This window comes from Leptopilina boulardi, unplaced genomic scaffold, assembly GCF_019393585.1.
Source record: "Leptopilina boulardi isolate dan_hultmark-lab unplaced genomic scaffold, ZJU_Lbou_2.1 LbouV2_302, whole genome shotgun sequence".
In the NCBI taxonomy this organism is placed as follows: Eukaryota; Metazoa; Arthropoda; class Insecta; order Hymenoptera; family Figitidae; genus Leptopilina; species Leptopilina boulardi.
The window spans coordinates 1,516,840-1,543,999 of NW_026137866.1; the positions used below are offsets into that span (position 1 = coordinate 1,516,840).

General features: G+C 25.3%; 6 protein-coding genes across 12 annotated transcripts; 4 read left to right on the top strand and 2 right to left on the bottom strand.

The window, feature by feature from the left end:
* Positions 1–64: 64 nt before the first annotated feature.
* Positions 65–2,327, top strand: LOC127282661 (nonsense-mediated mRNA decay factor SMG9). The gene is made up of 9 exons (XM_051307046.1): positions 65–389; positions 515–683; positions 766–812; positions 873–1,059; positions 1,130–1,426; positions 1,513–1,657; positions 1,739–1,859; positions 1,936–2,047; positions 2,147–2,327. Exons 2-9 carry the CDS (start codon positions 520–522, stop codon positions 2,223–2,225), a joined length of 1,152 nt encoding a protein of 383 aa, XP_051163003.1. The 5' UTR covers positions 65–389; positions 515–519; the 3' UTR covers positions 2,226–2,327.
* Positions 2,275–14,270, bottom strand: LOC127282666 (protein Dr1). 4 transcript variants are annotated; one of them, XM_051307055.1, is made up of 2 exons: positions 13,853–14,270; positions 2,275–2,970 (listed from the first exon to the last, which is right to left on the bottom strand). In XM_051307055.1, exon 2 carries the CDS (start codon positions 2,956–2,958, stop codon positions 2,455–2,457), a length of 504 nt encoding a protein of 167 aa, XP_051163012.1. In that variant the 5' UTR covers positions 2,959–2,970; positions 13,853–14,270; the 3' UTR covers positions 2,275–2,454. The 4 variants fall into 4 exon arrangements, with proteins under 4 accessions (XP_051163012.1, XP_051163011.1, XP_051163009.1 ...); XM_051307054.1 differs by lacking the exon at positions 13,853–14,270 and adding an exon at positions 10,779–10,930; XM_051307052.1 differs by lacking the exon at positions 13,853–14,270 and adding an exon at positions 3,319–3,688.
* On the top strand, positions 4,082–7,261 carry LOC127282653 (receptor-like tyrosine-protein kinase kin-16). 2 transcript variants are annotated; one of them, XM_051307033.1, is made up of 9 exons: positions 4,082–4,541; positions 4,629–4,851; positions 4,947–5,113; positions 5,211–5,451; positions 5,546–5,661; positions 5,752–5,812; positions 5,888–6,296; positions 6,384–6,613; positions 6,704–7,261. In XM_051307033.1, exons 1-9 carry the CDS (start codon positions 4,318–4,320, stop codon positions 7,139–7,141), a joined length of 2,109 nt encoding a protein of 702 aa, XP_051162990.1. In that variant the 5' UTR covers positions 4,082–4,317; the 3' UTR covers positions 7,142–7,261. The 2 variants fall into 2 exon arrangements, with proteins under 2 accessions (XP_051162990.1, XP_051162989.1); XM_051307032.1 differs by having other exon boundaries at positions 4,086–4,541; positions 5,888–6,302.
* LOC127282655 (calcium-binding mitochondrial carrier protein SCaMC-2-A) lies at positions 7,554–20,114 on the top strand. 3 transcript variants are annotated; one of them, XM_051307037.1, is made up of 10 exons: positions 7,554–7,891; positions 8,162–8,392; positions 9,518–9,644; positions 10,177–10,264; positions 10,415–10,526; positions 18,595–18,753; positions 18,826–19,086; positions 19,297–19,464; positions 19,540–19,791; positions 19,956–20,114. In XM_051307037.1, the coding sequence occupies exons 2-10, from the start codon at positions 8,189–8,191 to the stop codon at positions 20,028–20,030; spliced, it is 1,446 nt and encodes a 481-aa protein (XP_051162994.1). In that variant the 5' UTR covers positions 7,554–7,891; positions 8,162–8,188; the 3' UTR covers positions 20,031–20,114. The 3 variants fall into 3 exon arrangements, with proteins under 3 accessions (XP_051162994.1, XP_051162992.1, XP_051162995.1); XM_051307035.1 differs by having other exon boundaries at positions 8,177–8,392; XM_051307038.1 differs by lacking the exons at positions 7,554–7,891; positions 8,162–8,392; positions 9,518–9,644; positions 10,177–10,264; positions 10,415–10,526 and adding an exon at positions 14,431–14,727.
* A 2,655-nt stretch (positions 20,115–22,769) lies between these two features.
* On the bottom strand, positions 22,770–24,538 carry LOC127282665 (6-phosphogluconolactonase). The gene is made up of 4 exons (XM_051307051.1): positions 24,334–24,538; positions 23,828–24,028; positions 23,481–23,764; positions 22,770–23,338 (listed from the first exon to the last, which is right to left on the bottom strand). Exons 1-4 carry the CDS (start codon positions 24,452–24,454, stop codon positions 23,183–23,185), a joined length of 762 nt encoding a protein of 253 aa, XP_051163008.1. The 5' UTR covers positions 24,455–24,538; the 3' UTR covers positions 22,770–23,182.
* A 286-nt stretch (positions 24,539–24,824) lies between these two features.
* LOC127282658 (alpha-L-fucosidase-like) lies at positions 24,825–27,130 on the top strand. The gene is made up of 7 exons (XM_051307041.1): positions 24,825–25,078; positions 25,290–25,538; positions 25,609–25,854; positions 25,937–26,299; positions 26,374–26,592; positions 26,659–26,882; positions 26,952–27,130. The coding sequence occupies exons 2-7, from the start codon at positions 25,310–25,312 to the stop codon at positions 27,045–27,047; spliced, it is 1,377 nt and encodes a 458-aa protein (XP_051162998.1). The 5' UTR covers positions 24,825–25,078; positions 25,290–25,309; the 3' UTR covers positions 27,048–27,130.
* Positions 27,131–27,160: the final 30 nt, after the last annotated feature.

The window sequence follows — 27,160 nt, forward strand, 5'->3', positions numbered from 1 at the left end:
TGTTAAATACCTCAAGTGAAGTTGCATCGGCTTCGTTTTCACTTGGTTTAAATTGAGCGATGTTAAGTTGGCATAACAACCACACTTAATCAATATTTTTTGTCACTTTAATCAGCTATGATTATCAATATATTTTTTTATTGTATTCGTTTGGTATTAGTATGGTAGTGTTTGACTACCATATGAATATCAAATTTACAATAAAAAGTATTGTTAGTGTGGTTGCTGTGTCAACTTCACACCGCTGATTTAGTATGGTTGCTGTACTAACTTCACACCGCTATGATCAGCTGTCAAAACAACATTTTCTAACCTCTATAAACAAATTGTTATATTAAAACAATGTTGAATGTAAACGAATAATTTAAAAATAAATTTCTCCACTGATGGTAAAGTTCATAATATAGAAAAATTTAGATTCATGTTTATTTAACAAAATAAGCTGTAAATTAAAAATGTTTTTTTTTAATTAAAAATTTAAAATGTTTTTTTTTAATTAAAAATTTAAAAATAGATATTATGAATCCGAGAAAAATAATTTCGAACACAATGTCAAAGGAGTCTGAAATAAAGGACAGTGATGGAAGGGCACTTATTAAATTAGCAGATAGACCGACTTTTATTTTAAAAACAAGAGAAGGTGAAAGCAGAGCTGTTTCACCAAGTCAACGAAATGGAAATAAGTAATTTATTAATTTTCTACTGTTTAATTACTATATATTCGTTTGTTCAAAATTTATCTTGCATTATTTATTTGTCTTTTAGAAAAGAATCGGAGAGTCATGCCAGTTCCACACATAAAACACCAGAACGTAAGTTATTAAGAAAGAAAAATGTTTTTCTAATTTTATTTAAAATTTTCTATTTTTCAGCACGATCTATAATATCCATGTGTGTTGAGATGACAAATTGTATAAAACTTGTTGACGAAAATATGCAACTTTGTGAAGGACCTTTAGATTTTTTATATGATCAACAAGATTTTCTCGTAGTTGGATGTTTGGGAACTCAAGGAGTTGGCAAATCAACAATTATGTCACTTCTTACAGCGAATGATATGTAAGAATTATTTTACTATTCTCATAAGATGATTTTTTTTTTTTAATCAAATTAATAAAAATTGTTTCAGATCTGATATTTATCCAGTTCAAAATATTTCTCATCAAGAAAGTGGTTCAAATTGTACAAGTGGAATAGATTTTTATGTTACAAAAAATAGAGTTATTTACTTGGATACTCAACCAATATTATCGAGTTCAATTGTTGATTATACAACATTATTTGATCAGAAAAAAGGCACAAGTGATTTTGTTAATCCAGAGACAAATTTAGAATTACAATCATTACAATTTGCAGCATTTTTATTTTCCGTTTGTCACGTTATTATTTTTGTACAAGATTGGATTGTGGATCCAAATTTAATGAGGTTTAATTACTAAATTTTTTCTCAAGAAATTTTAATTTAAAATTTCTTTTCTTTTTTTCTTTAAATTAATTCTTACCAATTTTTAGATTTTTGCAAACTGCTGAAATGTTGAAACCTGCTTCGACAACAAATATGGATCAAGATTATGTGGAATATTATCCTCATATTATATTTTTACACAATAAAGCCGAATTACAGGATTTTATTCCAAGTACTTTAGAAATGATGAAGGTATAATTTTACTTTTTTTTTTCTTAAAATTGCTTTCTTCTGAGCCTTTAATATTTGAATAGTTTTTTTTCCGTTATATAGAAATTTTACAACAAAGTATTTGTCAATTCGAGACTACAAACTCACAGTGGTTTAGATATGAGTTCATCTTCAAAGGAGGGACAATTAAATCTTTTTTTAATTCCATCCATAGGAGTAGAGAGTAAGGAATTATTTTCCATTTAATTTAAAGATAAATTTGTTTTATTTATTAAATGATTTGAAAATTTGTTATATAGCTGAGACGACTTTTCACGAAAATGAGAAACAATTAATAGAAAAATTACGAATGAAGATACACGGAGTTACGAGAAATGCAATGACACCTTCGACATTAACGGAAAAAAATTGGTATTTATGAAAATTCTTTTTTAAAGAAGAAGTTTCTTTTAAAAATTAGATTTTTAAAATAGATGTCTTTTTTTAATTTGTAAATTTTGTTCTCCGTAGGTTTCACTATGTTTCAAAAGTTATCGAAGCTGTAAAAAAGAGTCACTTATCATCTGAATATGGCAGACTAATGCCGTAATTATAATTATTCTAAAAGAAGAATTTGTCGATAAAAGTGAAACACAAAATTTGTATCACATTGTATTTATTTTTTTATTATAAACTTAAATTTGTCATTGTACACTTCGTTTAACTTAAATTCTCCTTATTCTTATAATTATAGATATTATAAACTGCAGTTCATTAATGTCTCACAAAATTGACGGGAGTTTTCAAATTTGTCATTTATTTTTCGGATTCTATTTTTTTTACGAATAATCGTCTTCTTCGGTTTTAATTTGTTGCATTGATGCCATTTGAGCTACAGCTTGCAATTGTTGCCATTGCTGTTGTTCAGCTACTGCTTGTTCTTCTCTTGCTTTTGCAAAAAGTTCCTGTTGTTGACGAAGTAATTCCTCTTCTGGAATACCCAAATTTTCCAGTCTTGTACTTTGTCTTCTTCTTTTTGCGGCAACGGCTTTACAATCACGTAAAACTGCCTCAGCTTCTGCACTATAATCACCAAAACCAAGATTGTGCAATGCTTGTAAAATATGTTCAGCGTTAATTGTTTTTTTCTGGTGTTGATTACAAATTTCATTTGCTTCTGATGATAATAAATGTATAAATTCTGTACAACAATTGAGAATCAATTCACGTGATTCATTTGCCACACGAACGTGGGGAAGGATTTCTTTTATCATTTTATTTATCGCTGCACGAGGAAGAGTCAATTCGTCGTCCTCTGTCGGTGACATTCCTGCCGAGGCCATTTTTCTCGTTTACTGAAAACAAAACAAAAAAATATTAGTATATTAATTTATTTTTCTCAAATTTAATGAAAAATAATAAAAATAAATTATTTATTACTAAAGAACAAAGTTTTCATCTAACTAATATTCTTAATAGTATAAAAATAGTAAAATAAGTTGAATTTTTGAGGTTAGAATCGTATAAAAATTGTATTAAGTTTTTTTTTATATAAAAAAGAAATCACACATACTTCAATATTTAGAAAGTAATAAAAAAAATGTACAAAACAATTTTACCATGCTTATTTAGACAAATAAAAAAGAATTGCTTTTACAATGAAAACAATTTTTGTAAAATGTAATATTGTTTTCATAACTCACTTGAAATTTGTTTCCAAAAAGAAAGAAAATTTCTCTGGCGTTAATTTTCTTATGTAAAGAAAAGGGTTGTTTCGATTCCCTTTTATATATTATAAAAGCGTTGGTGATTTCGTTCTTTTAATTACAAATATATAATTATAATTAAAATATGTTTACTAGATTATATACACACAAATTCTAACGTCACCATTTTTCATATAAGATAAGGCATTCGTGCATATAAACAAACCAGTTTTACTGATTTCTTGAAGCGAAAGGTGTATTATAAATCTAAATTCGACATTGAATCATTAAATAATGACCCAGAATTAATAAGAATTTAGTTGTTATTTATAAAAATACATAATACCATAGAGAACAAAAATGGCAGGCATCTAGATAAAAATATTATCTTTATTTTGTTATCTTTTTAGATTATCTTGATAAATTATCTAAATCAAAATGGCGTATGAGCACATTATTGTTATTGTTTATGTCAACAATAAATTCTTTACAATTAACCTATAAATTTGTTAATAAAATGATTTATTATATCTTTAAAATTATGGAAAAAAATCCATCTTAATTTTTTTTTTTTTATAAATATTTGCTATTAGAAAACCAAAAAGGTATGTTGTTTTTAAATAATAATTAATTTAAAATTTTTATGTTAAGTTATTTGTTTGTAAACCTAATTAAGAATATTTTATTTTAAACACATTCTGAAAGATAACAATAAATTTATTTAATTTATTTCGTCAATATGTGCAAATATATGTGAAAGAAAATATTTATTTTTAATGTCGCAATAGTTTGTGATAAGAAAAATTAAAACTAATACTTCAATAAGCAAAATAAAAAAAATACTAAAAAATGTAGATTTCTATTGAAATTGAAATTTTCAATTCTCATCAATTTATATTAATATGATAAAATGAAGGCGTTCTTGAACTAATCAAGACCTTATCAGATAAGGTGTCAATAAAGATTTAGTTGTACTAACGTTTAAGAAAATGTAAAATGATACCTTTAAAATATTGTGAGTTAATTTTTTATACATTGTTCGTGATTTTTAATGGACATAATGTTAAATGTTATCAAAATAAAAGTATAACAGTTGGCATTGTACGTAATTTAAGTGTAACAGTTTTTCAAGATCGTGAATTTAATAATTCTGATATATTAAAATTTAATATTTCTTGGTTACCACCAGTTAATGACAAAAAGTCACCCACTTCCTACAGGTAAGGAAGAAAATAAATATTTTATTTATATTGCGTTTAGATTTTTTGTTCAAAATAATAATGTATTAAATTTTTTCTTTGTTTTAGTATTTTAATATCGTCTATATTAAATAATGAAGAAACGGAAAACAAAACATCTTGTCCTAAGGAATCTCTTTATTATACAACGAAAAATAAAAATGAATTACAAGTCTCATTACCTAAAAGAACATTTTTAACAGAAATTTCCGAATTTAATATTCATCTCAAATGTACTTATAATATTCAAATTTTCGCTAATCCACGAACACATTCATTACAAACTGCGTCGGTGAGTTTTTTTTTTTTTTTTAATGAAATGTACATTGTTTCTTATGATTTTTTTCATGTTTTTGTAATATTAATAATATTAATTCATTATTATAGAAAATCTTTACCGTACCGGATTGTGTGGGTTTGACATGTAGTTGTCAAAAATTGAAAAAATTATTTCCTGATATTCAAATTCAAACAAAATTCTTATTCAATGGTGATATTTTAATAAAATGGAAATTAAATTCAACTGATTCGAGAATTTCTGCTTATATTATCAGGTAATCTAACAACAATATTATATGTGTTTCAAAATTGTCATAATCTTATGTACTTAATTAAAAATTATAAATGTAAAAAAATCATATTTTTTTTCAGCATAGGTTTGCCAATTTTAGTGTCAAAAAATAATATTCCTGTTTTTAAGAAATCGAAAATATTTCAATTACCAGCAAGTAATTTTTCATTTTTATGGAAAAAAGATGAAAATATTATTTATAATGTTAGTAGTGAAACAATAGTTTTTGTATCTGCAATAGATGAACGTGGTTGTCAAGGAAATGAAGCAAGTACAAAAGTACAATTTTTTGAAGAGGAAAATACAAACGAAAATATAATTGTAGGTATAGAGTTCAGTAATTATATTTGTTTAATTGATTTTGCAGACTGTCGAAAAAATTAATAAGATAATTAAAATTAATAAAATCTTCTAGTTGACACTTCTTGGAATAATATTTTTCATTATTGCTGTTATTGGTATTTTAATATCTCTCTATTTCCGTCGCAGAAAGGGATATAATGCCACTTTTTTCGATAAAGGACTTCCTCGGTAATAGAAAAATAAAATATTTTTAATTATAATAAAATTTAATGCGATTTTTTTAAGGTTTAAAATAAATATATATATTTTTTTATTTAGAAACAGAATTGACCTAATTTTGCAGAATCATAATATTTTATATGTCAATCAAGAAACTGATGTAAGTTTCTTTGGATAATTTATTTTTATTTGAATAATTTTTTCTAATTACTATCAATGATAATTTAAATTTTAGGAAGTGAACAAAAAAAAGAAGATGTTGAGTCACGAGAATTATGAAATTAATTTTAAAAATGTTGAATTAAAAAAAGAATTAGGCAGAGGACAATTTGGAAGAGTATATCTTGCGTATCTTCAAGATAAAAAAATTCAAGTGGCTGTAAAAATGTCAACTTCTGATGTAATTTATGAAGAAGATGCAAAAAAGCAATTATTGGAAGAAATAGAAATTATAAAAGCAGCTGGTTCACATCCCAATCTTGTAAGTCTTGTGGGATATTGTTTGTCACTAAAAAATCCTATTTGTCTAATTCTTGAATATATGGAAAAAGGAGATTTACTTTCTTATTTATACTCGTTAAGAGACAAGGATATTGACTTTGAAATTAAATATTCCAATATTTCTAATTCAAAATCTAATACAAGTGAGAGTAAGATTTAAATTTATTGAAACATTATAGATATTATTTTTAAAAAATTATTTTTATTAAACATTTTAATTTTAATTTCAGCAATTTTTGATTTTGGAGAACAAACCCTTCCACTGCTTTACAAGGAAAATAATTATAACAAAGAACAAAATTATGAAATTAAATCTAAAACTAAATTTGTTGAAAGAAAACAATTTTTATGTTTCGCTTTACAAATTGCTCTCGGAATGGAACATTTAGAAAGTAAAACAATTATTCATCGGGATCTTGCAGCAAGAAATATTTTAATTGATTACAATTTTAATTTAAAGGTATTTTCTAAAAAAGAAAATTATTGTCCCTAATAATTACATAAAAAAAATTGATATTAATTAATTAATAAAATATTTTTAATATTTTAGATTTCTGATTTTGGACTGTCTCGAAATGGAATATACGTGATGGGTAATGGAATTGGAGGTGTTCGACGACTTCCAATTCGATGGATGTCACCAGAAACACTTCGCGAAAGAGCATTTTCATCTAAAAGTGATGTCTGGTCGTTTGCAGTTGTTTTATGGGAAATAGGAACATTAGGAATGTTTCCATATTCGAGTATTCAAGATGATGACCTGTTAAAATATATTTTAAGTGATAAAGGCCGATTATCTAAACCTGAAAATGTTGACAATGATATTTATAATTTAATGAACATTTGTTGGTTCTCAGCACCAGAACGAAGACCATCTTTTGGTGATTTAGTTACTCTATTTAATAGTTTATCAACACAAAATTGTTCATTAGATAATTTCAGTCAAAATAATCCTTGTTATTCGTTGTTGACTTCCAATCAAAATTAATTACATAAATTAAATTATTATTAATTGTGATAAAAGATGTTTTAAATAGAAAATGTACCTGATTGTAAATAGTAAATAAAAAAATAAAGATTGATAAATAAATTATTTTTAATAATAATATTTCAATAATTTTTATTATTATGTACTAGTTTATAATGATTTAATTAGAAAATTTTCTGATTAATATTAATTTATTATTAATTATTCTAATAGGGTAATAAAAAAATAGAATATAATTTTTTAAATATACATTTAATATTGGCGCTTTTTTTTGAGAACCAATAGCGTTCTTACAAAATTTAAGATGACGGACATACATAACCTTTAATTTTTTGACAAGTAGAACCGCGTCTTAAAAAAGTTTACAACGTTCCCCCAAATTTCCGATAGATGTCACTGATTGTCAAAATTTGCATTTAATTCCTGGAAGAAACACATGGAGATTGGAGAATGTAGTGTTCCATATATATGCGAAAGCAATTTTATATTGAAAGTCTCACTTATTTCTCAGTGTTTCTCAGTACGTTTGTGAACCTTCCTGATATTTATTTGCGTTAAAATTATCATTTGCCACAACTATAGTAAAACTAAAAAGAAAAAATGACTCAAGCGCGGTTTTAAGTGACAAATCAACGTGGTTCTTCATTGTTAATGCTCATCATCATCATCATCATCAATCGTCTCTATAATTCGCAACCGTTACTTTTTAATACGAGAATCCGAACATCAGTGTCTTGAATATAAATCCAGGTAATTATTAATATTCATTTTGGATATTTTTTTGTAAAACATTGTCATTTAAAGTAAAATCATGTTAGAAAGTGATTAAAAATGGTATATATTAATAAAAATTTTGCCAAAGCATTTCAAGACGAAAAATTTCAAATATGAAAATTTGTGCGGGAACAATTATAAACTATTAAAAAGAAAATTGATTTAATTATAATTAAAGCTTTACTAAAGGTGTATTTGAAAAAAGGTGATTGTCCTCAGTGCAAAAAGTTAAATAGAATTTCAAAGTTTTTTTTTTTGGAGTTTTAACGAAAAATGCCGGGCAATCGGGACAAACATGAAACGAACAATTCTCAGGATGTGTTGCCACCACATTATATGCACGAATTACCGGCTCAGGATGAAGAAAGATTGGAAAAATTATTTCAATCTCTGGACCAAGATGGAAATGGCAGAATTGACGTTCACGATCTTTCCAAAGCACTCCATCAAGCTGGTGTGCACAGACACTATGCGGAGGTATTTTTTTTTTTTTGTATAAATATTATTGACCCTTGTATTTGCATTTGCATTACGATAAAATAATCTTTATTGTAATCTAAGTAAACTTATAGTTGCACTATAAAGTCAAGTTTACATAATAATAATCCAATAGTGCCAGGGTCATAGAGAAATTAATATATGATATGATTTTTAACTCCAGTATATTTTTTAAGGTTAAGTTATATTCACAATTTTTTAAAAATTCCAATTAATTTATTTTTTTAATAAAAGTTAATTTTCAATTTAAATAAAAAGAATTATTTTTGGTTATTAAATTGTTTATTCAAGTTAAGTACCTTACATGAATTTGAAACATGTAAAAAATAAAAAAAAAAAGTAATTGAATTTTATTGACTGTTGCAAAAATTGAGAATCATGAATGATATGCATTTTTAACTTAATATTAGAGTTTAAAAGTTTCATATTACATTTGAATATTTTCATGAGCGAATTACAATGTCTAAGAAATTTATAAATAATCTCAACTGACACAATAAACTTAAAAATAAGAGCTTTGATAAATATTTATTTGTCACTGATGCTTTCTTTGAAGTTTGTCTAGAATGTTAATAATAGAAATGCAAAATAAATTATAAAATAGAAAAAATTATGTTTATTTTACAAGTATGTAGAAAAATTTAAAAATTAAATCATTTACAAAGTTATTAACATTTCGCTTTCTTAAAATGTATGGAAATTTAAAAAAAAAGTAATAATTGTTCTTTCGAAATTTTAGTCATTTCTATTTTTAACTCTCTTATTAGAATAGTAAATTTTTAGTTTAATATTAAAATTAAATTCTGAGAATTTGTTTTTAAAAAAAATGTAGACTTTAAATATCTAAGTAAAAACAAAAATTTAGGAATCAATTGTTTACGTAAATTAAGCTAACATTTTTCCCTGGTGACTCAGTTGTCTTAGAAATTTTATGTAATGATTTGTATGGTTTCACCAACATATATATATATATTTTCTACATGTAGCTTTATTTTAAATACTTTATTAAATTCAATTCAAAGTCCATTAAAGAAGCAAATACCTGAAATAAATTTTTATGTATTTTTATTTAAATAAAAAAACAATTCTTAAATTTCGTTTCAGAAATTTCTTGCTAGATCTGATCAGACGAAAAGCGGTGACATTAGTTTAGCTGAATTTATTCACTATATCAAGGAACATGAAAAAAATTTGCGACTACAATTTTCTGATTTGGATAAAAATCAAGATGGTGAGAAAATCTTTGTACCTTTTATATTAATCGTTATGAAGAATTAGAAGAAAAAAAACTAATTAAAATTAAATTATTTGCTATTTAACGGGTTTTTAAGGACAGAAAACAATCCCTAAGGAATTCTACTAGTCGCTTTTAAATAAAAATTTCCTGTTAAAAAAAAACGCTGAACAATATTGAAACAAATTATTTACAGATTTCTTAACGGTTGATTTTTGAAGAAAAATTAATAGACATTCAATTGAAATTTAATGAAACAGATTGCATGGATTAACACATATACACGATTGGATGATCAAGCTTAGCAGATTAAAAAAAAAAATGTACATAATAATACTAAATTTTAATAAATCCATTCGGGAACTTTTTGCATGCAATTATTGAAAAAAAAAACTTTTTAAAAAGAGTGTGATAAAAATAAATTGTGTCAGTAAATTATCAAAACAATTATTTGTATTTTCTCTTAAGATTCTAAATTTATTTCTGTTTCTAAAAATATTGTATACTTATTTGACTTTGATTATTACAGGAAAAATTGATCTGGAGGAATTAATAAGAGCCTTTAAGGATTTGGGAATTGAAATGGAGAGAGCGGAAGCAAGGAAATTATTGCAAAGGTATAAAATACTAACTACTACTAAAAAGGTATAAAATAAAAAATATTATACAAATTAAAAAAATATTCTAAATTGTTGAAATTTAAATAATAAATAAAAAAAAACTCAAATATTATTTAGAGTATTAAAATGTTATATTTTTCTATATAGAATGGACAAAGATGGAAGTCTCAATATTAGTTTCAATGAGTGGAGAGATTTTTTACTCTACGCACCGAGTACGAACATCCACGATCTTATTCATTATTGGCGTCATTCAACGGTGAGTTATAATAATTTTCTGAGCTTAATTTTTTTTTAGAATTTTATTTCAAGATTTTTTTTTATTTATAAAATTGCAATTTTCATTATTCTTAATTAATCATAAAAGAGTTGTGATTAGGAATTAGGAATTTTTTTTCTGATTGCTAATTAAAAATTTAATTTGGCAGAATACTTGCAAAAAAAAAAATAAAAAAGTCTCTTTTTAATTGTTTTAAAAATCTTCTAATGTGTGTTACGTGATTAACATTACCTCTTGATGTGACGACAAAAACAATTCGATTCATTTTGATTCGTTGAGGAAGAGGGCTCGTCGTTTCACATTCGTTGCAGTCTGACGTAGTAGCTTTTCAAGCTTTCGCGTATTATTCAAAATGACCTTGAAATACAGCTGTTTCTCAAAGAGCCGGCTATTCAACTAAAACACGTTTGATAGCCATGCGCAACTTTTATCAACTCCCTTTGGCCCTCATCTCGTCTTGCGCACCTTTTGCTCTTATCATAGATTAACATTTAACAAAATCTTCTGCATTCATTTTTGTTTGTTTTTTATTTTGGAATAATAATCCAAAAAGAAAAAGAGTTACAGTTGGAAATTTCAACAAAAATTGTTGTTAATTTAAAAAAAAATGTTCAACGATTTTATTTAACCCTGTGATGATCCAATGATCATTGTGTTCCTTGAGTTTCTATAGTTTCGCTTCGATTTCTCTTAATGGTATTCAAAATATAAATTAACTGCTTTAGTAGTAGGTCAAGTGAAAGTGTCGAATAGGTTTTTTTTTGAGATTGTATTTTAGTTACTCCTTTTTTGCAAAAAAAAAAGAAAAAAAAAGTTGAAAATTGTTTCTTTAAGAGTGATTCTTCATTATGTGTATTGAGTGACAGTAAATGATTACAGTAGACGTTAATCATCGTTTTCGGAATTTTTCTTTTTTGTATTATATTATCTTGAATAGACATAGTCATTTTATTTTGATAAGAATGCATTTTGAAGACGATTTGCAGAAATAATGAAAACGTCTAAGGTTTTCCGTGAATTTAAATCGATAACAAGTTTCTTGAATTACATAATAGTTTATAGCGATGAATAAAAAAAAAAAATTAATAAGAATTTATGTCGAAAATTCATTATTGAAATTAATTTTTGTTCTTCTTTTAATTCACTGATTCTGATAGATTACATAATTCAAAAAAATTGATTTATTTCTCTATCAAATACTATATTTGCGAATTTTGAGTTTTAACTTTTATTTTAAAAATTTGATATATTTCAATTTTTGCATATGAGAAAATTAATAAATAATTTATTCATATGATTTTTGAAATCTTTTTATAAATTGTGTAAATTCAAGTCAATTTTAAACAGAAGTGTCAGTTCATTTAAATTGAAAATAGTAATGATATTCTTAAAATTCTATTCTTGATAACAAAAAATGAAAGTATTCAAAAAAAAGTGTTTAAGAAAATTGACTAAATAAGAGAGATTAAATTATTTAAAGTCATAAAAGTAAAATAAATATATTGAAACTTTTTTGAATTTTACATTTTCAAGTTACATTAAAAAAAATAGTAATTGGAAATTAATAATCATATATTTGTATATAGTAACGAATTGTAGAAATTACGAGAATACTTTTATATTGCGTAATGTCATGCAAGAACGATTATTAATCATGTAATATTATCAGTTAGTAGTTCTATTAAAGAAAAGAATTGATATTCTATGACAGCGTTTATATATTTTCCAGTCGCGAACTACGTATACTAAAAAAAATTTTTTATTTCTTTTTTTTTTTCTAAACGAAACAAGTGGTGGCGTATGCATGTCTGGAATCTTGGAATATTCTTGACGACAATATTGACGCTCATCGACCTCATCTTTATAAACATTAAATAATGCTGACATTGCTTGATGAATAGCGTTTTCTCATTTTTCCGCAAATTTACGATTAACGTTTTTGAATTTGTCACTTTTTCTTATAAATTATTGCATTTTCTCAAGTATACATAGAAAACTTTTTTTTACACTCAGAAAATTTTGTCCTTCTTTTTCTTAGAGAACAAAAAAATATATATTTCACTGGTTTTTTTTTTTAAACTATTCCCAAGTGATTGTTTAATTTCTACATGTTATTTCGTCATCAAAATATATAACGCACGCAAATGACGTCATTTACTCTCTCAGAATATAATCAGTTTTGCACTCGATCCAAATATGAATACTGTGTAAAAATTTATTGTCGTATATTCATGATTTTATTTATCATCGTGGTTTTTTCCTGATTTTTGTTATAAGGAAAAGAAAATTGGAATTTATTGTTCTGTTCTGTAAATTTAAAAAAAAGGGGGAAATTTGAAATTTGTTTTTTCTATTCTATCAATCAAGTCCATTGGACTTTTGCGAATCTAATCTTTCACGGAAATCATTGGGAATTAATTACATTTATTAAATCGATATATACTCGAATGGCTGCGAGTGTGAACAAAGATCAGTACAAAGATTAATTAGTCATAAAATCAGGTCTCGTTTGTATATATTTCATTGTAGTATTAGCAAATTTTTTTTTTAAATGATAATAATTGATAAATATTTTTTTTATAAAAGATTATAATTTATATTTTCTATTTCTTTTTTTTTTAATAACGAAAATGTATTTCACTTAATTATTTTATAATATAATAATAGAATATATTTAATATCATTTGAAAGATAAATAATTATCTACTTTAAATTAATTGAAGGCTAAAGTTGTTTTTATAATTTTTGTACTTTTATAAGGAAATTGTAAATTTTTTGAAAATTTATTTCATGCTTTTTTTCAATTATTCCTTTTTTACCATATTAAATTCAATGTCTTTCCTGAAATTTTAAAGTTTTTTGTCATTGTTTCTCAAACAATGAACAATAGAGAAATTAGATTGTCGTGCTTTTAAAATTGATATAAATGTTTCCTGATCTGATTTTAATTTAGAAAAGATTTAAACACAAATTAAAATTTTTTTATAATTTAGAGCTGAAATAAAAAAAAAAAATTCGCAGGAATAATAAAAATTTAGAAATGAGGTAAAACCATGACCGCAATAAAACCGGTGCGTTCCAGTAGATCTAGAACGATAAATCGAAGTTTTCATTTCTATGAATGTAATCATTTTAATTATATAAATTTTTATTTATTTATTTATGTTTCCGAATGTTTATTACATGAATTATTTAATTAGAAGTATAAATGGATAGAAAAATTTGTTTTGATATTTTATTTACGAAATAGGTAAAAAAAAAATTTGTAACTTAATTTGTTGATGACTAGGTATTAAAAAACTTACTTTTTAAAAAATCCTTGATCTTCCATTTCATAAATAAAATATTCTTTCTATTTCAGATTATATTGTAACTTGTAGTAATTCTCCAGGGAAAGGCAAATTATTTATGGATTACTAATTCCAAATTGTTTTTCATTTCACTTTGCACTTTTTTATATGAAGAAATTTTTTAATTCACCGCATAATATTTTGAAACTTGTTGATCTGGACCAGAGGGCAATTTCTTTTTTCTTGTTCTATAGAAATGTCAAGTTTGTTTTCGAATCACTGATTGGATCCAAGGCTGCTCTCTCCGAAAACAGACTAATGCAATTTTGGATATTATTGTGAGGGAGAGAGACAGATAGGAGGAAAGTTTCCTGTGATTGGAGGCCTCATTATATTTATTTAAAAAAAAAAAAAAGAAAAATAGTAGGCCGACTGTTGTCTGTCTCGATGTACATATAATGACGTAGTTGATCGCACACATTGTGACGATGCGTACCGTTTTAAAAGTGGGGAGAGAGAGAATTCCCCTGACCGAGCACCCCAGTCTCACTATCTTCATTTCGATTACACAGTCGTGACTGTGAGAATTCTTGGTTATAATTTAGTCTCGGGATCGATGCCGGTCATCGAGCTCATGCTCGGCAAAATTTCATCTTTAATTGACAATTCTCAGTTTCTTGTTATTGTTTTTTTTTCAAACAAAATTCACTTTCAATGTACGTTTATTTATATGGGTGAAAGTTAACAGTGAAAGTGTGCCCTCTTTTTTTATAGTGATTCATTCTCATATTAAATTGATAATAAGCAACATGTTGGAACAGGATCATTTTGAAAATTCTTGCCGCGATTGGATAGAGTTTCTTACTCAATATCGGGAACTCCTTCAACGGGTAAGTCCCGTTTTAAATTGAGAACATGGGAAATATTTTTTTTTACTCGTGAAAATAATTTTTCAAGCTTTCATTACATAAAGTTTCAAGTCGTTTTTTTTTTTTTTTTCTTTTGAATCGTTATACATACATTGAGAATATTCTGTCGCTGGGTAACGAAACGTCTTTCTATATTAAGAAGAGAGTGCAATCTCCGCTTAGAACAGATCTTCTATTTTGCTCTTCTAATTCTGTTAGAAGTCTTTAACTATATTCAAAACTCGTCACATTCAGGTTTCTATTTGCGAATATTATTTGAGAAAAATTATTTTTATTGGTATATTTTAAAAATTAATTCCACTCTTTTTATTCGTTGACCTTTGAAATTTCTCAATCTTTCTTTTTGATTTATGATGAAAATTGTCTTAATTCTTTGAAGGACCAAATTTTGAAAGTCAGGTAAAAAGGCAGTCAGTTATTTTTCCTTTATCATGAATATTTATGAATCACGCAAGTGACAAGTTTTTTTTTTTCAATGACACGTGGATGTGTTTAATTTTTAATATACTTTTGAAAAAGAAGGGAAAAATAAAGTTGTTTAATAATTAACTTCACAGCTTTCTTTATTCTGTATTCATGATCAATTTTTTGATCATTTCTTCATTTGACCTTCGTGCAGTGAAAGTTTCTCTAGTATTAAAATACCTTTAAACAATTAACTGTGCAAGTCAGCTGATTCATTCTATTTTTATCTCATATGCTTTGAATTCAAAAGCAATAAAAATTAATATATTTTTTTAAATAATTGAAATTAAAAAAATACTGGACAAAATTTTTTTTTGAAAAACACGCTTTATGAAAAGAAATTGAAATTGTAACAAAAATTGTCGTTAATCTTTATAGTTAATCGTTGCAAAAATTTGAGAATAATTATTATTGTGTTTGTAAACACGACGGATTAAAGTAGAAATTCTTTTACCAGTTACTAGTAGAATTTTGAAATTTTTGCTCAGGTATTGTTAAAATAATGATTACGAGTTCAAATTCCATTTTTTTTAAAATAATAAAATAATTTGATTAGGAAATTGATAGCAGAAAAAATGTTGGATCAAAAAAAAAAATTTTGTCGTGTGGTTTATTTTCGTGTTGACATTAATATGATAACGCGACGTGCTAAAAGTTTTCCGGATTATTAAGGAAGTAACAATTAAATGTGATTCATTGCAATTTTTCAATTTGACACAAATTTTTCCGCTTATTTTTTGTCATCGCTATAGATGTAAATTTTATTTGCACGTGCTTTTTATTGTTTTTTTTTGTATTGTTAATTTTTTTAGACAAAAATAATTTTTTTTTTATTTTATTTATTTGATACATTTTTATAATTATTTATAAAAAGATAAAAAAAATATTATTCGTTTTACTTATGATTTATTTTTTATTGCTGTATTAATGAATAATTAAATCAAGGTTCAATAGAGATTTTTCAAGGTTTTACCTGTCACTTTATTGTAAAATACATTTTTTCTCTGACTTTAGATTTTATTTTACAAAAATGCAATTTAAAAATTTTGAAATTTAGAGAATTCAGAAAATTAAAATAGTCATTAAATTTAAATTACAATAATTAAATTTTTATTACTTGTACTAATTCTATTGAGTGTCAGCTGTTTGATTTTTTATTTGAAATTTGTGCTCAATATGTCTCAATAATTCACATTAGTGACTTTTTATGGGAGATTTCAGTTTATTAGATTTTTTATGGTACATAATTCTTTTTCAAAAAATGTCATTAGTGACGTTTATTAATCCATTGTAATTATTATTATTTTTTCTATTGTAACCTGTTATCAGTCAATTGAAGAAAAAGATTCTGTTATTTCTTTTTAAAGTTTCATATGTCTCGATGCACATATCATTGAATAAGATCAGTAGAGTCATTTGACCCTTACAACACGTGGAATAGTAATAATGAATAACTTACTTCGCAATCTGAAACTAAAAAAACTTTTTATCTCATATTAATGTTTCTTTTTTCAAATTATATTAAAGTTTTGAAAATTAATTTGTAAAAAGCAGCATGGAGACGGTTTTAATTTTTTAAATTGACATTTTTTGTAAAAATTTTGTTTTTGGTTTTTGTTTCCAATCCAGGGATAAAAATATTATTCACAGAATCAAGTTCAAGTTTTCTTGAAGTAGATTGTAAATATTTTTACCAATCAGATTAGCTATCGTGTTTCATAATTCATATCTGAATTTTTTTTTTTTTTTTTACTTTATTAAGAATTTCAGTGGTAGAAGAAATATTTTTGCTGTAAATATATATTTTTTTTTTTGTTGACAGTGTAGAATATTAATTGAAAGTTTATTAAAATAAATTATTCAATGACCTAGGCAGTTGTCAACTGAATAAGGATATAGTAAAGACGTTGGTCGAATAAAATATTTAGACCTGACATTGGGCCATGCACCAAATAATGCATTTTGGCTTTTTGCCCATTTTAAACTTCTTTTACAACGGAAGCTAGATGGTTTCTTGCCTCTCTAAAGTCGTCAGTGATTTTTGTGTGTCTTATTTCCTCAATTAATTTATTAAAAAAGAAAAAAAAACTTTTTTTTTTATTTTATATTATTTAAAATGTCTTGTTAATCTATTCGACACTTGAAAAGAAAAAAAAAATACGATTTTTTAACAGAAGAATCATCAAAAATGGATTCCTTGGATAATATCGAGAGTGACATTTTACTTGAAATTTACGTCAAGTTAAGTACCAAAAATTATCCACGTAGTGAAATAGAATTTCTAAATTACATGTAGCTATAGCTATATAATATAATGATAAGGAAAAAATTTACATTAAAATTTTCAATACACTTGTGAAATAAAAATTTCGTAATTCTTTTTATTTACACATTGTCAAAAAATATATATTTCATATTTTACATTCTATTAAATTAAAATGAATTCAATTATTTATATTCAGTGAATATGTAAAAACAAATATTATTTTTACAAAATATCCTTATAATTTTGTTATATTATTTTTTTACAATTGTAAATTTATTCCTAATTATTCGCAATTTGCAATTTAATTTCAAGCAATATATATAAATCCGGTTCAAGGCAGTTTTGAAAAAGGCAACAGATAGCAATGTGAGAGACGATTAATATCACGAGAAGAGCCAATTGGCACTTTGGTCAAAATGATGTGAACGAACGAGTAAAATTGAGTGTGAAAAAAATATAATTTTTCCATTTTGAAACTTTGCTTTTTTTTTCTTTAAAAACAAAAAATATATTCAATGTTTATTGAATATTGTTAAGTAATCTCAATTTTCAAGTATAATTTTTTTTTTTCCTTTTAAAACTCTTGTTCATCTTTTTTAATTTGGCCCATTATCAGAATTTGTTTACTCTGAAGAGGGAATATATCGTCTTTTAAATATACATATATATATAATAATCTATATCGTAATTCATTCTTTTTCTCGCAAAGGAAAAATTTTATCGACTCAATTGCAATTAAAATGAAAAATTTGATGTGAATGTCAATTTTACTCGTAATAGGCATTGATTATATTTTCACGTGTTCTTGACATCAATTTAAAGAAGAAAAAAATTTTGAGATATTTCTGGCATTTATATTTTGTCATCTTAATCATTAATTATTAATTCAATAATGTGTGATAACAAATACTAATAGAGTATTAGTTGTTAGAATTAAAGTGATGTTTAATATAAAATAAAAAAAAAGAAATTAAGAAAAATTTCTGTTTTGCAAAAAAAATGTATAAAATGAAAGGTTTGATGAATATATTTTTTTTATTTTCTCCTTTTTTGGGAAGACCTCTTTAATTGAATCTTTTTCTTGGTCATGATTACAGTATATGGACATTGGAGAGGACATTGGAGTTCCTGATGATTTTACAAATAGCGAAATGATTTCTGGAATGTGGTGGAGACATTTACTTGCCGGAGGTATAGCTGGAGCAGTTTCACGAACTTGTACAGCACCTTTAGATCGGATAAAAGTTTATCTGCAGGTAAATAATATTTAAAAAAAGAATGAAAATAAGGGAAAAATAATTTTTATTGGAAAAATTTTTTTTTCTCAGGTCCATGGGACAAGACATTGCAATATTTTTAGTTGTGGCAAATATATGTTACGTGAAGGTGGAGTAACGAGTTATTGGAGAGGAAATGGAATTAATGTACTTAAAATAGGTCCTGAATCTGCGTTAAAATTTGCGGCTTACGAACAAGTCAAAAGATATATCAAAGGCTATAATAACAATAAAGAACTCAATATTTATGAAAGGTTTATTGCTGGCTCAGTGGCTGGTGGATTTAGTCAGTCGATTATATATCCATTAGAAGTGAGTTTCCGTTTTTTTTAAGGGGAAATCCCATTACGACTGGTTCAAATTTTTTTTTAAATTAATCTTACTGTATGGAAATTCCCAATGATTTTTAAGTTGCAGACAAAAATTTTGTTTTGATTCCCACTTTCAAATTTATTCTGTAAATCTATCTATTTATTATTCTAATTTATTTATTTATTACTAATTATTTAATTCTATTTAAAGGTAATGAAGACGAGATTGGCACTGAGAAAAACGGGAGAATACACTGGAATTTTAGACGCTGCTAAAAAAATATACGGTCATGGGGGTTTAAAAACATTTTACAGAGGCTACGTTCCAAATTTAATTGGAATTCTTCCTTATGCAGGAATAGATTTGGCTGTGTATGAGGTGAGCAAAGTTATAAAATTGTTACCGATTAAGAAGAAAATTTTTTTTTAGTTTCTCATATAATTTTTTTTGCAGACACTAAAGAATAATTATATAAGGACGCACAATAAGGATGAACGCCCATCAGTTTGGCTGGTACTTTTGTGTGGTACAGTTTCAAGCACAACTGGGCAAGTTTGCTCGTATCCTTTAGCTCTAGTCAGAACACGATTGCAAGCTCAGGTTGCACCTGAAAGTTCTTCCAGTATGCTCGGAGTTATTCGAGATATTCTTCATCGAGAAGGAGTTCGAGGCTTGTACCGTGGCCTCACGCCTAATTTTCTAAAAGTAATTATCAAATATTAAATTTGAATTTTTTTGTGTTTCTTAAAAAGTGCTTTTAAAGGAATTGAAACTTTTTTTTTAATAAAAAATAAAAATTCTTATTTTAAAAAATGAGGAATTAAAATCAAATTTGATTTAATTAATAATCGATGAATTTTGTTGTCCAGGTCGCGCCAGCAGTATCGACAAGTTACGTCGTTTATGAGCATGTAAGGCAAGCTTTAGGAGTTAACATGACGTGATGAACATGCGCACTAGGAACTATTAATTTAATTAAATTATTCCGCAATATTTTTTTTTTTTTTTTTTTTTTTTATATATATAAACTAAGTACATTATCTATAGTATAGAGAATTTTACGAGCTTCATTTCTCGAACTATTCAACAAAAAGCTCGTAAATGAACTTTATTATAGTTTTCATCGTCATTTCTACTCAATTTATTTATTAAAATCTCTTCGAGATCGTTTAAATCTCATTCATAGAGAATAATTCTAATTCGTCTCGAAAAAAAAAACAAATCCATTAATATTAAACGATAATAAAAGGGAGAAGTTCCTCGAAATATCAATATAGTTAAAGCGTATCATCTATATGTATTAACGAAGCCTTCTTAAGGTGAGATAGATCTTCTCTTTAAAAAAAGAAAAAAAAAAACAATAACATGGCTCAGAATAATTACATCATATGTTGTAAAATAATTGACAAAGTTTGGCATCATTCGAAAATAGTTTTCCTTTTTTTCAGTCACTTTTAGGTATTTAATGAGAAATTATAAAAAAAAAAAATGTTACGCGAATGATCGAATTTTTCTCGTAAATCCCTGTGGGATCGATAAAAAGAGAGAGAGAAATAGAGAGAAAAAACAAATTACGTAAAATACGTTCGATCGAAGTTATACATACTTATTCTGTGATAAGCACGATCAGCGGAATTTCATTTACAATGTCCAAGTGTTCTACTATTTTTGACGTTGTTGCAATAAAATAGTAGTTTTCTTTTTCAATACGATTTGCCTAATAATAATAATAATTACAAAAAAAAAGTTTTGTCCTATTCAAAAATCAAAAATAACAATTTTTAGGCGAGTCGTTTTCTAATAAAAAAAAAATCGCGTCTCTTTGCGAAGCTATTCATTCCTTTTTAAATTAACATAATGAAATACTTCAAAAGAGTTACGGAACTAAAATGTACACAGGTAAATGAATTTGAAAAATTATATTATATTAATCTATTTTCGTTAAAAATATGAAAATTTTAGCAAAAAAAAAAAAAAAGAATTTTAGTAATTAAAAATAAATTTTATTTATTGTATTTATTTTTTTATCACTTTTTTTATTTATTAAAAGTAAAGAAAATTATTTTTTTTTGTTTAATTGTATAATGTTTTTTTTTGTTTGCTTTTTTTTGGTGTGTACAATTTATTTGCCGATATGCGTCGATTTATATACATGTAAATTATTATTATTATAGTTAGAAAACTATTTATATGTACGCCTCGGTGCTACGAAATCAAAAATCGTGAAAAACGATTTTAATTCTAGTGAAAGGCATTTAATCAGGAGAAGAAATGGAAAATGTAAATAACGCGAAAATAGGAGTAAAAAAAAAAAGATTTTGTAGCGCTGAAGACAATTTTTTCAATTAGTATGATAAGTAATACCCGTATTAAAAAAAAATTAACAACGCAGATATTCTAAAAAAGAATCGTTTAAAGCGCCAAAATTCGAAGCGTTTTAGCGTCGTGTACAGATAATTTTTATCGGGTCCGAGTATACATGACTTTACCGACAATTTTTTTTAGTTATTTTTTTTTTTTTTTAATTTTTAATTCTTTAGCTCAACGATGTCCATGTATAATTTAACATGAACGCCTTTTTTCTATGAATAAATGTAATTTATTGATCACTGTTATTCAATGTTGATATTAATATTTAAATTATATATATCTACAAAAGAGCTCAACGCATACACATCCAATTATCGCTTTAAATACAAAAAAAAAACATATATAATATCTTAAATTTTGTCCCTCTCTTTAAGCGCTTTTTCAACAAAAAAAAAATATGCTTATCTCAAGAATTTCCATGTCATTTTCAAAATTACCAAAGATCTTCGCGATTCAACATTTAAATATACAATTATACTACATTATTGCATTCTGTATTGAAATGGTGTCACTGTGATATATAGGCTTAATAATAATAATAATAATAAAAATATAGATTAACTTTACAAGTTGTTTAAATTTTTATTATTTACAAAACTGAAAATTATTTATTGAAAGTTTTTTTTTTAAATTTAAAATAGGATTTGACTTACGGATATGAAATAGAGAAACGGATTTACACTTTTAAAAATTGTTTATTTTGATTTATTTTCTTAATTAAATAATAAATCACATTATTTATAATAATAATAATAATTAAATCTGTCAATTTTTATGACAATTCTGACAAAACAATAAATTTAATAATACAACTAAATATATATTTTTCTTTATTACAAATGAAATAATTTGGAATTTTTCTTTTTCTTGGACACATTGACTAAATTAACCGTTTGTTTTTTTTTTAGTGATAATGTATTCATTAGTAAAATAAATAATTAGTTAATTAATAAATAATAATTAACTATAGGCTGTTAATTAATTATTTTATAATTAATTACACAATATCAGTTAATTAATTCAGCGTGATTATAATTTTCCTTTTAGAAATTAAATTTCTAAAATAATGTGACAAAAAAATTGTTTATTTATTATTTGTAGTTTTTAATTTTCCTAATGCAATAACGACAGACAACGACATAAAAACAAATATCTTGCTAGTGATTCTCATCCTCCATCTTTGTGTATTAAAAATTGAAAAAAATAATAGTTTGGCCAATTGTAGCTTTAAAAAAACCAAGAAATTCGCAATTATTAATTATAAAGCTATAAATAACTTTTAATTTCAGATCAAAATGCTACATAAGCGAAAATTAACATAAGATTTTTTTTTTTTATTTGTTTTCCATTAATGATATTTTAACATCGCAGAAATTTTATAAATTTGTAATATAAGGCAGCATTGATAAAAATCCATTCGCTTTTGTTTCAACGATAACAGTCGGTAATTTCTTTTTACTTTTTTTTTTTTTACTTTGTTTTGGAAAATCTCAAGGAAATATATTTAAGAAATTATATGCTTTGTTTTAAGTACGATTTCACAGATCGGACCAACAGCGTGTGTGTGTGTGTTTTTTTTTTATATAAAGCTCAAAAATTGTACTGTAAAATAGATGACAATCCTGCTCGGTAATGTTTTTTTTTTCATTTCAATTTTTGAGAAGGATCTGTACAAAATATACAAAAATTATTTGCACGTATTTATAAAAAAAAAAAAATAAAATAATTAAACAGACGTTGGAATGTTAGAGGAATTTTCTATTCTCTGTAAGGAAATATGGTCCAATAATTTTGCTGCATCTTGGTCAAGTATCCAATAAAGTGAACCGTCAATAGGTTGAACCCTCGTTGCTGGCAAATTTTCCTTATCCTTCAATATGCGCTTTAAAAAAAATTATTGTAAATAAAATTTTTTAAGATTAATAAAAAAAATATAGTATTTAAAATATAAAAAAAATCTCTACAATTTTAGGAAAATTTTTTTTTTTTTTTTTTGAGTAATAAAATAAATTTTTCCAAAATACCTTCACCATAGTTTTTTTGCTATCTCCTGAGATAGCGAAAATGCAAACTTTGGCATTATTAATAACTGGAAATGTTAAAGTAATTCTTGATGGAGGAGGTTTAGGTGAATCATTAATGGGACAAATCCAGAGACTTGTTTCCTCTAGTAGACGATGATTGGGGAATAATGAGCATGTATGACCGTCTGGTCCCATTCCCAATAATAAAACATCGAACCTTGGTACGCAATCAGGTGGAAAATAAACCGACATTTTTTTAATATAATCCTTTGCTGCTTCCTCAGCTATAAAAATATAAAGCTTGTATTGTTTCTTTTAAAAATCACAATTATTGTATAATTACTTACCAGAAAGTTCTGGATCAACTCTTATAAATTGATCCTCGGAAACTGGTATTTTTCCTATAAGACTTTTTTTATATGATCCATATGTCGATTCAGCATGATCAAATGAGACAATTCTTTCGTCGCAAAAGAAAAAACGCCATTTACTCCAATCAGTGGAAATTGTCGGTAAGCCATCGACCAAAAAATTCACCATTGATCCACCTTAATTAGAAGAAAATATTATTAATAATTTCAAAATACAAATTTATTTTTGAAATTAAAATAACACATAAATGATTAATAACATTTTTTTCTAGAAACTTTAAGTATTTTTTTATTCAACGTAAACTGTAAAAATTTACATGAAAAATAGTAAATTTGTTTTTTCGTTTTATTTATTTAATTAAAGAAACGAAATACAAGTACACAGAAAAATGGTATTAAACATAATCAAATTGTTTTTAAAAAAAGAGTAAACTTATCGCTATTTTATATATGGAATTATAACCTTAACCCATCAAACTTACCAGACAAGCCTATTTTGAAAATATCGTCACTAGCGATGGCTTCATTTGCACTATTTTCTATAAGTGTCGCTAATTGTTTCACTATACCACTTGTTTCAGATTCAATTAATATTTTAACCATCTTTAATAATTAAAAGTATTTTCTTATTTTTGCCGGAGAAAAACCGAATGACCATCAAAAATCAAAAGAATGACGAATGACCTTGGCAAAATATTATGGCGCATTTACAAAATAATTCCTGTTTTCTCATTCGTTTCAATAATCACCAATCATAATTCAAGATTCAAAAAATGTTTATCTTAATAAAAATATAAAATTTAAAAATTTAAATTTGTTCCACTCATTAGTTTTAAAAATATTAAAATTTTTATATTATTATTTTTCAAAAAATAAACATATATTTTTATTATTTTATCATTACATGAACAGATGAAATAAATTCAAAATTGGACAAAAAAATTGTCGTCTCTTTTTTCCTTTGTATTCACTCAATGCGTATATGTCATTGTTGTGACAGTTGCGCTTGTGTGAAGTAATTAAATATGTAAGCTTATCAATAATAAGATTTTGTCTTAAATGGACAGTGATATTATTTGTCAAAATTAGTATAGTTTTTCTATGAAAACAAATTCCAATTGATTTTCTACTAGGAAATTACAATTTCAACTAGTTGAATTCACATTTTATATATATATGTCTTTTATTAATTTTCTACTGTGCCGGGGATATACAAAAAAGTGAATGGTCAGTGCACTCTTTTTATCGATTTTCTCATTAAATAAAAAAATATGCATGCGTAATTTGTTTTTTTTTAATAAAACAAAATTTATCCTTTTTTTCATTAAAAATGTAAATTAGTATCCTAAAAATTTTTTTTTATAATTATAAATAATAATTAGTTATAAACATTGTAAAGAGTAAAAATTAAATTAACAAAAAATCAATTTTTTTTCAGTTATCTATTACAAAAAGAAAATGATTCTCCGTTGCTGTATTTCAATTTTAATTAATATTATTTTCCTTGTCGATTATTCGTCGGCAAACTATGATCATCATTCTAAAAAATTTGAACCAAATTGGGATAGTTTGGATAAACGACCCTTGCCTACTTGGTATGAAGATGCTAAATTTGGTATTTTCATTCATTGGGGAGTTTTTAGTGTTCCCAGTTTTGGATCTGAATGGTTTTGGTACAATTGGAAAGGTAAATTTTTTGAAATTATTTTAAATAAATGAAATAAATTTTTTTTACCAAAAAAAAAAAAAAATTACAGCTGGAAATCCAATTTACACCGATTTTATGAAGAAGCGTTATCATCCAAATTTTGCCTATCAAGATTTTGCTAAAGATTTTACTGCTGAATTTTTTAATGCCACACAATGGAGTGAAATTTTTCAAGCATCTGGAGCAAAATATGTAATTTTAACGAGTAAACATCATGAAGGCTATACATTGTGGCCTTCAAAATATTCTTTCAGTTGGAATGCTAAGGACGTTGGTCCACAACGAGATCTAATAAGTATAATTCATTTTTTTACAATTAATATTTTTGCGTAGTTATTTTAAAATTAATTTAATGTTTTTAATTTTGTAAATTTTAGGTGAATTGGCAAAAGCGATTCGTAGTAAGACAAATTTAACATTTGGTCTTTATCATTCTCTCTATGAATGGTTTAATCCTTTATATCTTGAAGATAAAAAAAATAAATTCACAACTAATAGTTTTGTTACACAAAAAATAATTCCTGAATTAAATGAACTTGTTGATTTATATAAGCCGGAAGTAATTTGGTCGGATGGTGATTGGGAGGCACCGGATACTTATTGGGAGTCAAAGGAATTTTTAAGTTGGCTTTATAATTATAGTCCAGTTAAGGAAACTGTTGTTGTTAATGATAGATGGGGAAGAGATATTCCCTGTCATCATGGAGATTTTTATACATGCACTGATCGTTACGATCCTGGTAATTTTCAAAATATGAAAAATTTATCTTCTATTTTTTGTTTAAATTAATCTCTTATTATTAATTAATTGTAGGAGTTTTGCAAGTTCATAAATGGGAAAATTGTATGACAATTGATCGAAAATCATGGGGATTTCGAAGAAATGCTGATTTAAAAGATTACATGTCTGTTAAGGAATTAATACGAGAATTGGTCATTACTGTCAGTTGTAATGGAAATTTATTGATGAATGTTGGTCCAACAAAAGAGGGAATAATTTCACCTATTTTTGAGGAAAGACTTCGTGAAATGGGTGAATAATAAGAAATAATTAAAATAATAATAATTCATAATTAATTAATTAATTAATTGTTTTCAGGACATTGGTTATCAATAAATGGAGAAGCAATTTATAAAACGAAACCATGGGATGTTCAAAATGATACTTTGTCTGGTGATGTTTGGTATACACAAAATAAAGATGGTACAAAATTATATGCAATACTTCTTTCATGGCCAAAAAATAATAATTTGGGATTATCGGCAATTAATATTCCGGCATTAACTCCGATAAATCTTCTTGGTTATCCATACGAACTTACGGTAATAAAAATAAAGAAATTTTTTTGTTTAATAAAACGTTAATATTTTTTTCTCCTTTTTTTTTTATAGTGGGAACAGCGCTCAAATTATCTTCTCATTGATTTGCCAGTAGAAGCCCACAAAGGTTATCCTGCTTGGGTTGTAGTGATAAACAAATATTTGTAATTATTACCAGATTTTACAATTTTACACCTTGTTATAAAATTGATTTGCTGTACTTTTTGATAAATGTGCTTACAAATCGTGAATTTTGCTTTCTTATTTTCCTTCTCACATAT

Coding starts and splice junctions, on each gene's coding strand:
- LOC127282661 (XM_051307046.1), top strand. CDS start 520: ATGAATCCGAGAAAAATAATTTCGAACACAATGTCAAAGGAGTCTGAA. Junction 813..872: donor CACACATAAAACACCAGAAC/GTAAGTTATTAA, acceptor TCTATTTTTCAG/CACGATCTATAATATCCATG. Junction 1,427..1,512: donor GTGGATCCAAATTTAATGAG/GTTTAATTACTA, acceptor ACCAATTTTTAG/ATTTTTGCAAACTGCTGAAA.
- LOC127282666 (XM_051307055.1), bottom strand. CDS start 2,958: ATGGCCTCGGCAGGAATGTCACCGACAGAGGACGACGAATTGACTCTT.
- LOC127282653 (XM_051307032.1), top strand. CDS start 4,318: ATGATACCTTTAAAATATTGTGAGTTAATTTTTTATACATTGTTCGTG. Junction 4,852..4,946: donor ATTCATTACAAACTGCGTCG/GTGAGTTTTTTT, acceptor TCATTATTATAG/AAAATCTTTACCGTACCGGA. Junction 6,614..6,703: donor ATTACAATTTTAATTTAAAG/GTATTTTCTAAA, acceptor TTAATATTTTAG/ATTTCTGATTTTGGACTGTC.
- LOC127282655 (XM_051307037.1), top strand. CDS start 8,189: ATGCCGGGCAATCGGGACAAACATGAAACGAACAATTCTCAGGATGTG. Junction 8,393..9,517: donor TGCACAGACACTATGCGGAG/GTATTTTTTTTT, acceptor ATTTCGTTTCAG/AAATTTCTTGCTAGATCTGA. Junction 19,087..19,296: donor CGATTATATATCCATTAGAA/GTGAGTTTCCGT, acceptor TTCTATTTAAAG/GTAATGAAGACGAGATTGGC.
- LOC127282665 (XM_051307051.1), bottom strand. CDS start 24,454: ATGGTTAAAATATTAATTGAATCTGAAACAAGTGGTATAGTGAAACAA. Junction 24,029..24,333: donor TTTCAAAATAGGCTTGTCTG/GTAAGTTTGATG, acceptor CTTCTAATTAAG/GTGGATCAATGGTGAATTTT. Junction 23,765..23,827: donor AGTTGATCCAGAACTTTCTG/GTAAGTAATTAT, acceptor ATATTTTTATAG/CTGAGGAAGCAGCAAAGGAT.
- LOC127282658 (XM_051307041.1), top strand. CDS start 25,310: ATGATTCTCCGTTGCTGTATTTCAATTTTAATTAATATTATTTTCCTT. Junction 26,593..26,658: donor GGAAAGACTTCGTGAAATGG/GTGAATAATAAG, acceptor AATTGTTTTCAG/GACATTGGTTATCAATAAAT. Junction 26,883..26,951: donor GTTATCCATACGAACTTACG/GTAATAAAAATA, acceptor TTTTTTTTATAG/TGGGAACAGCGCTCAAATTA.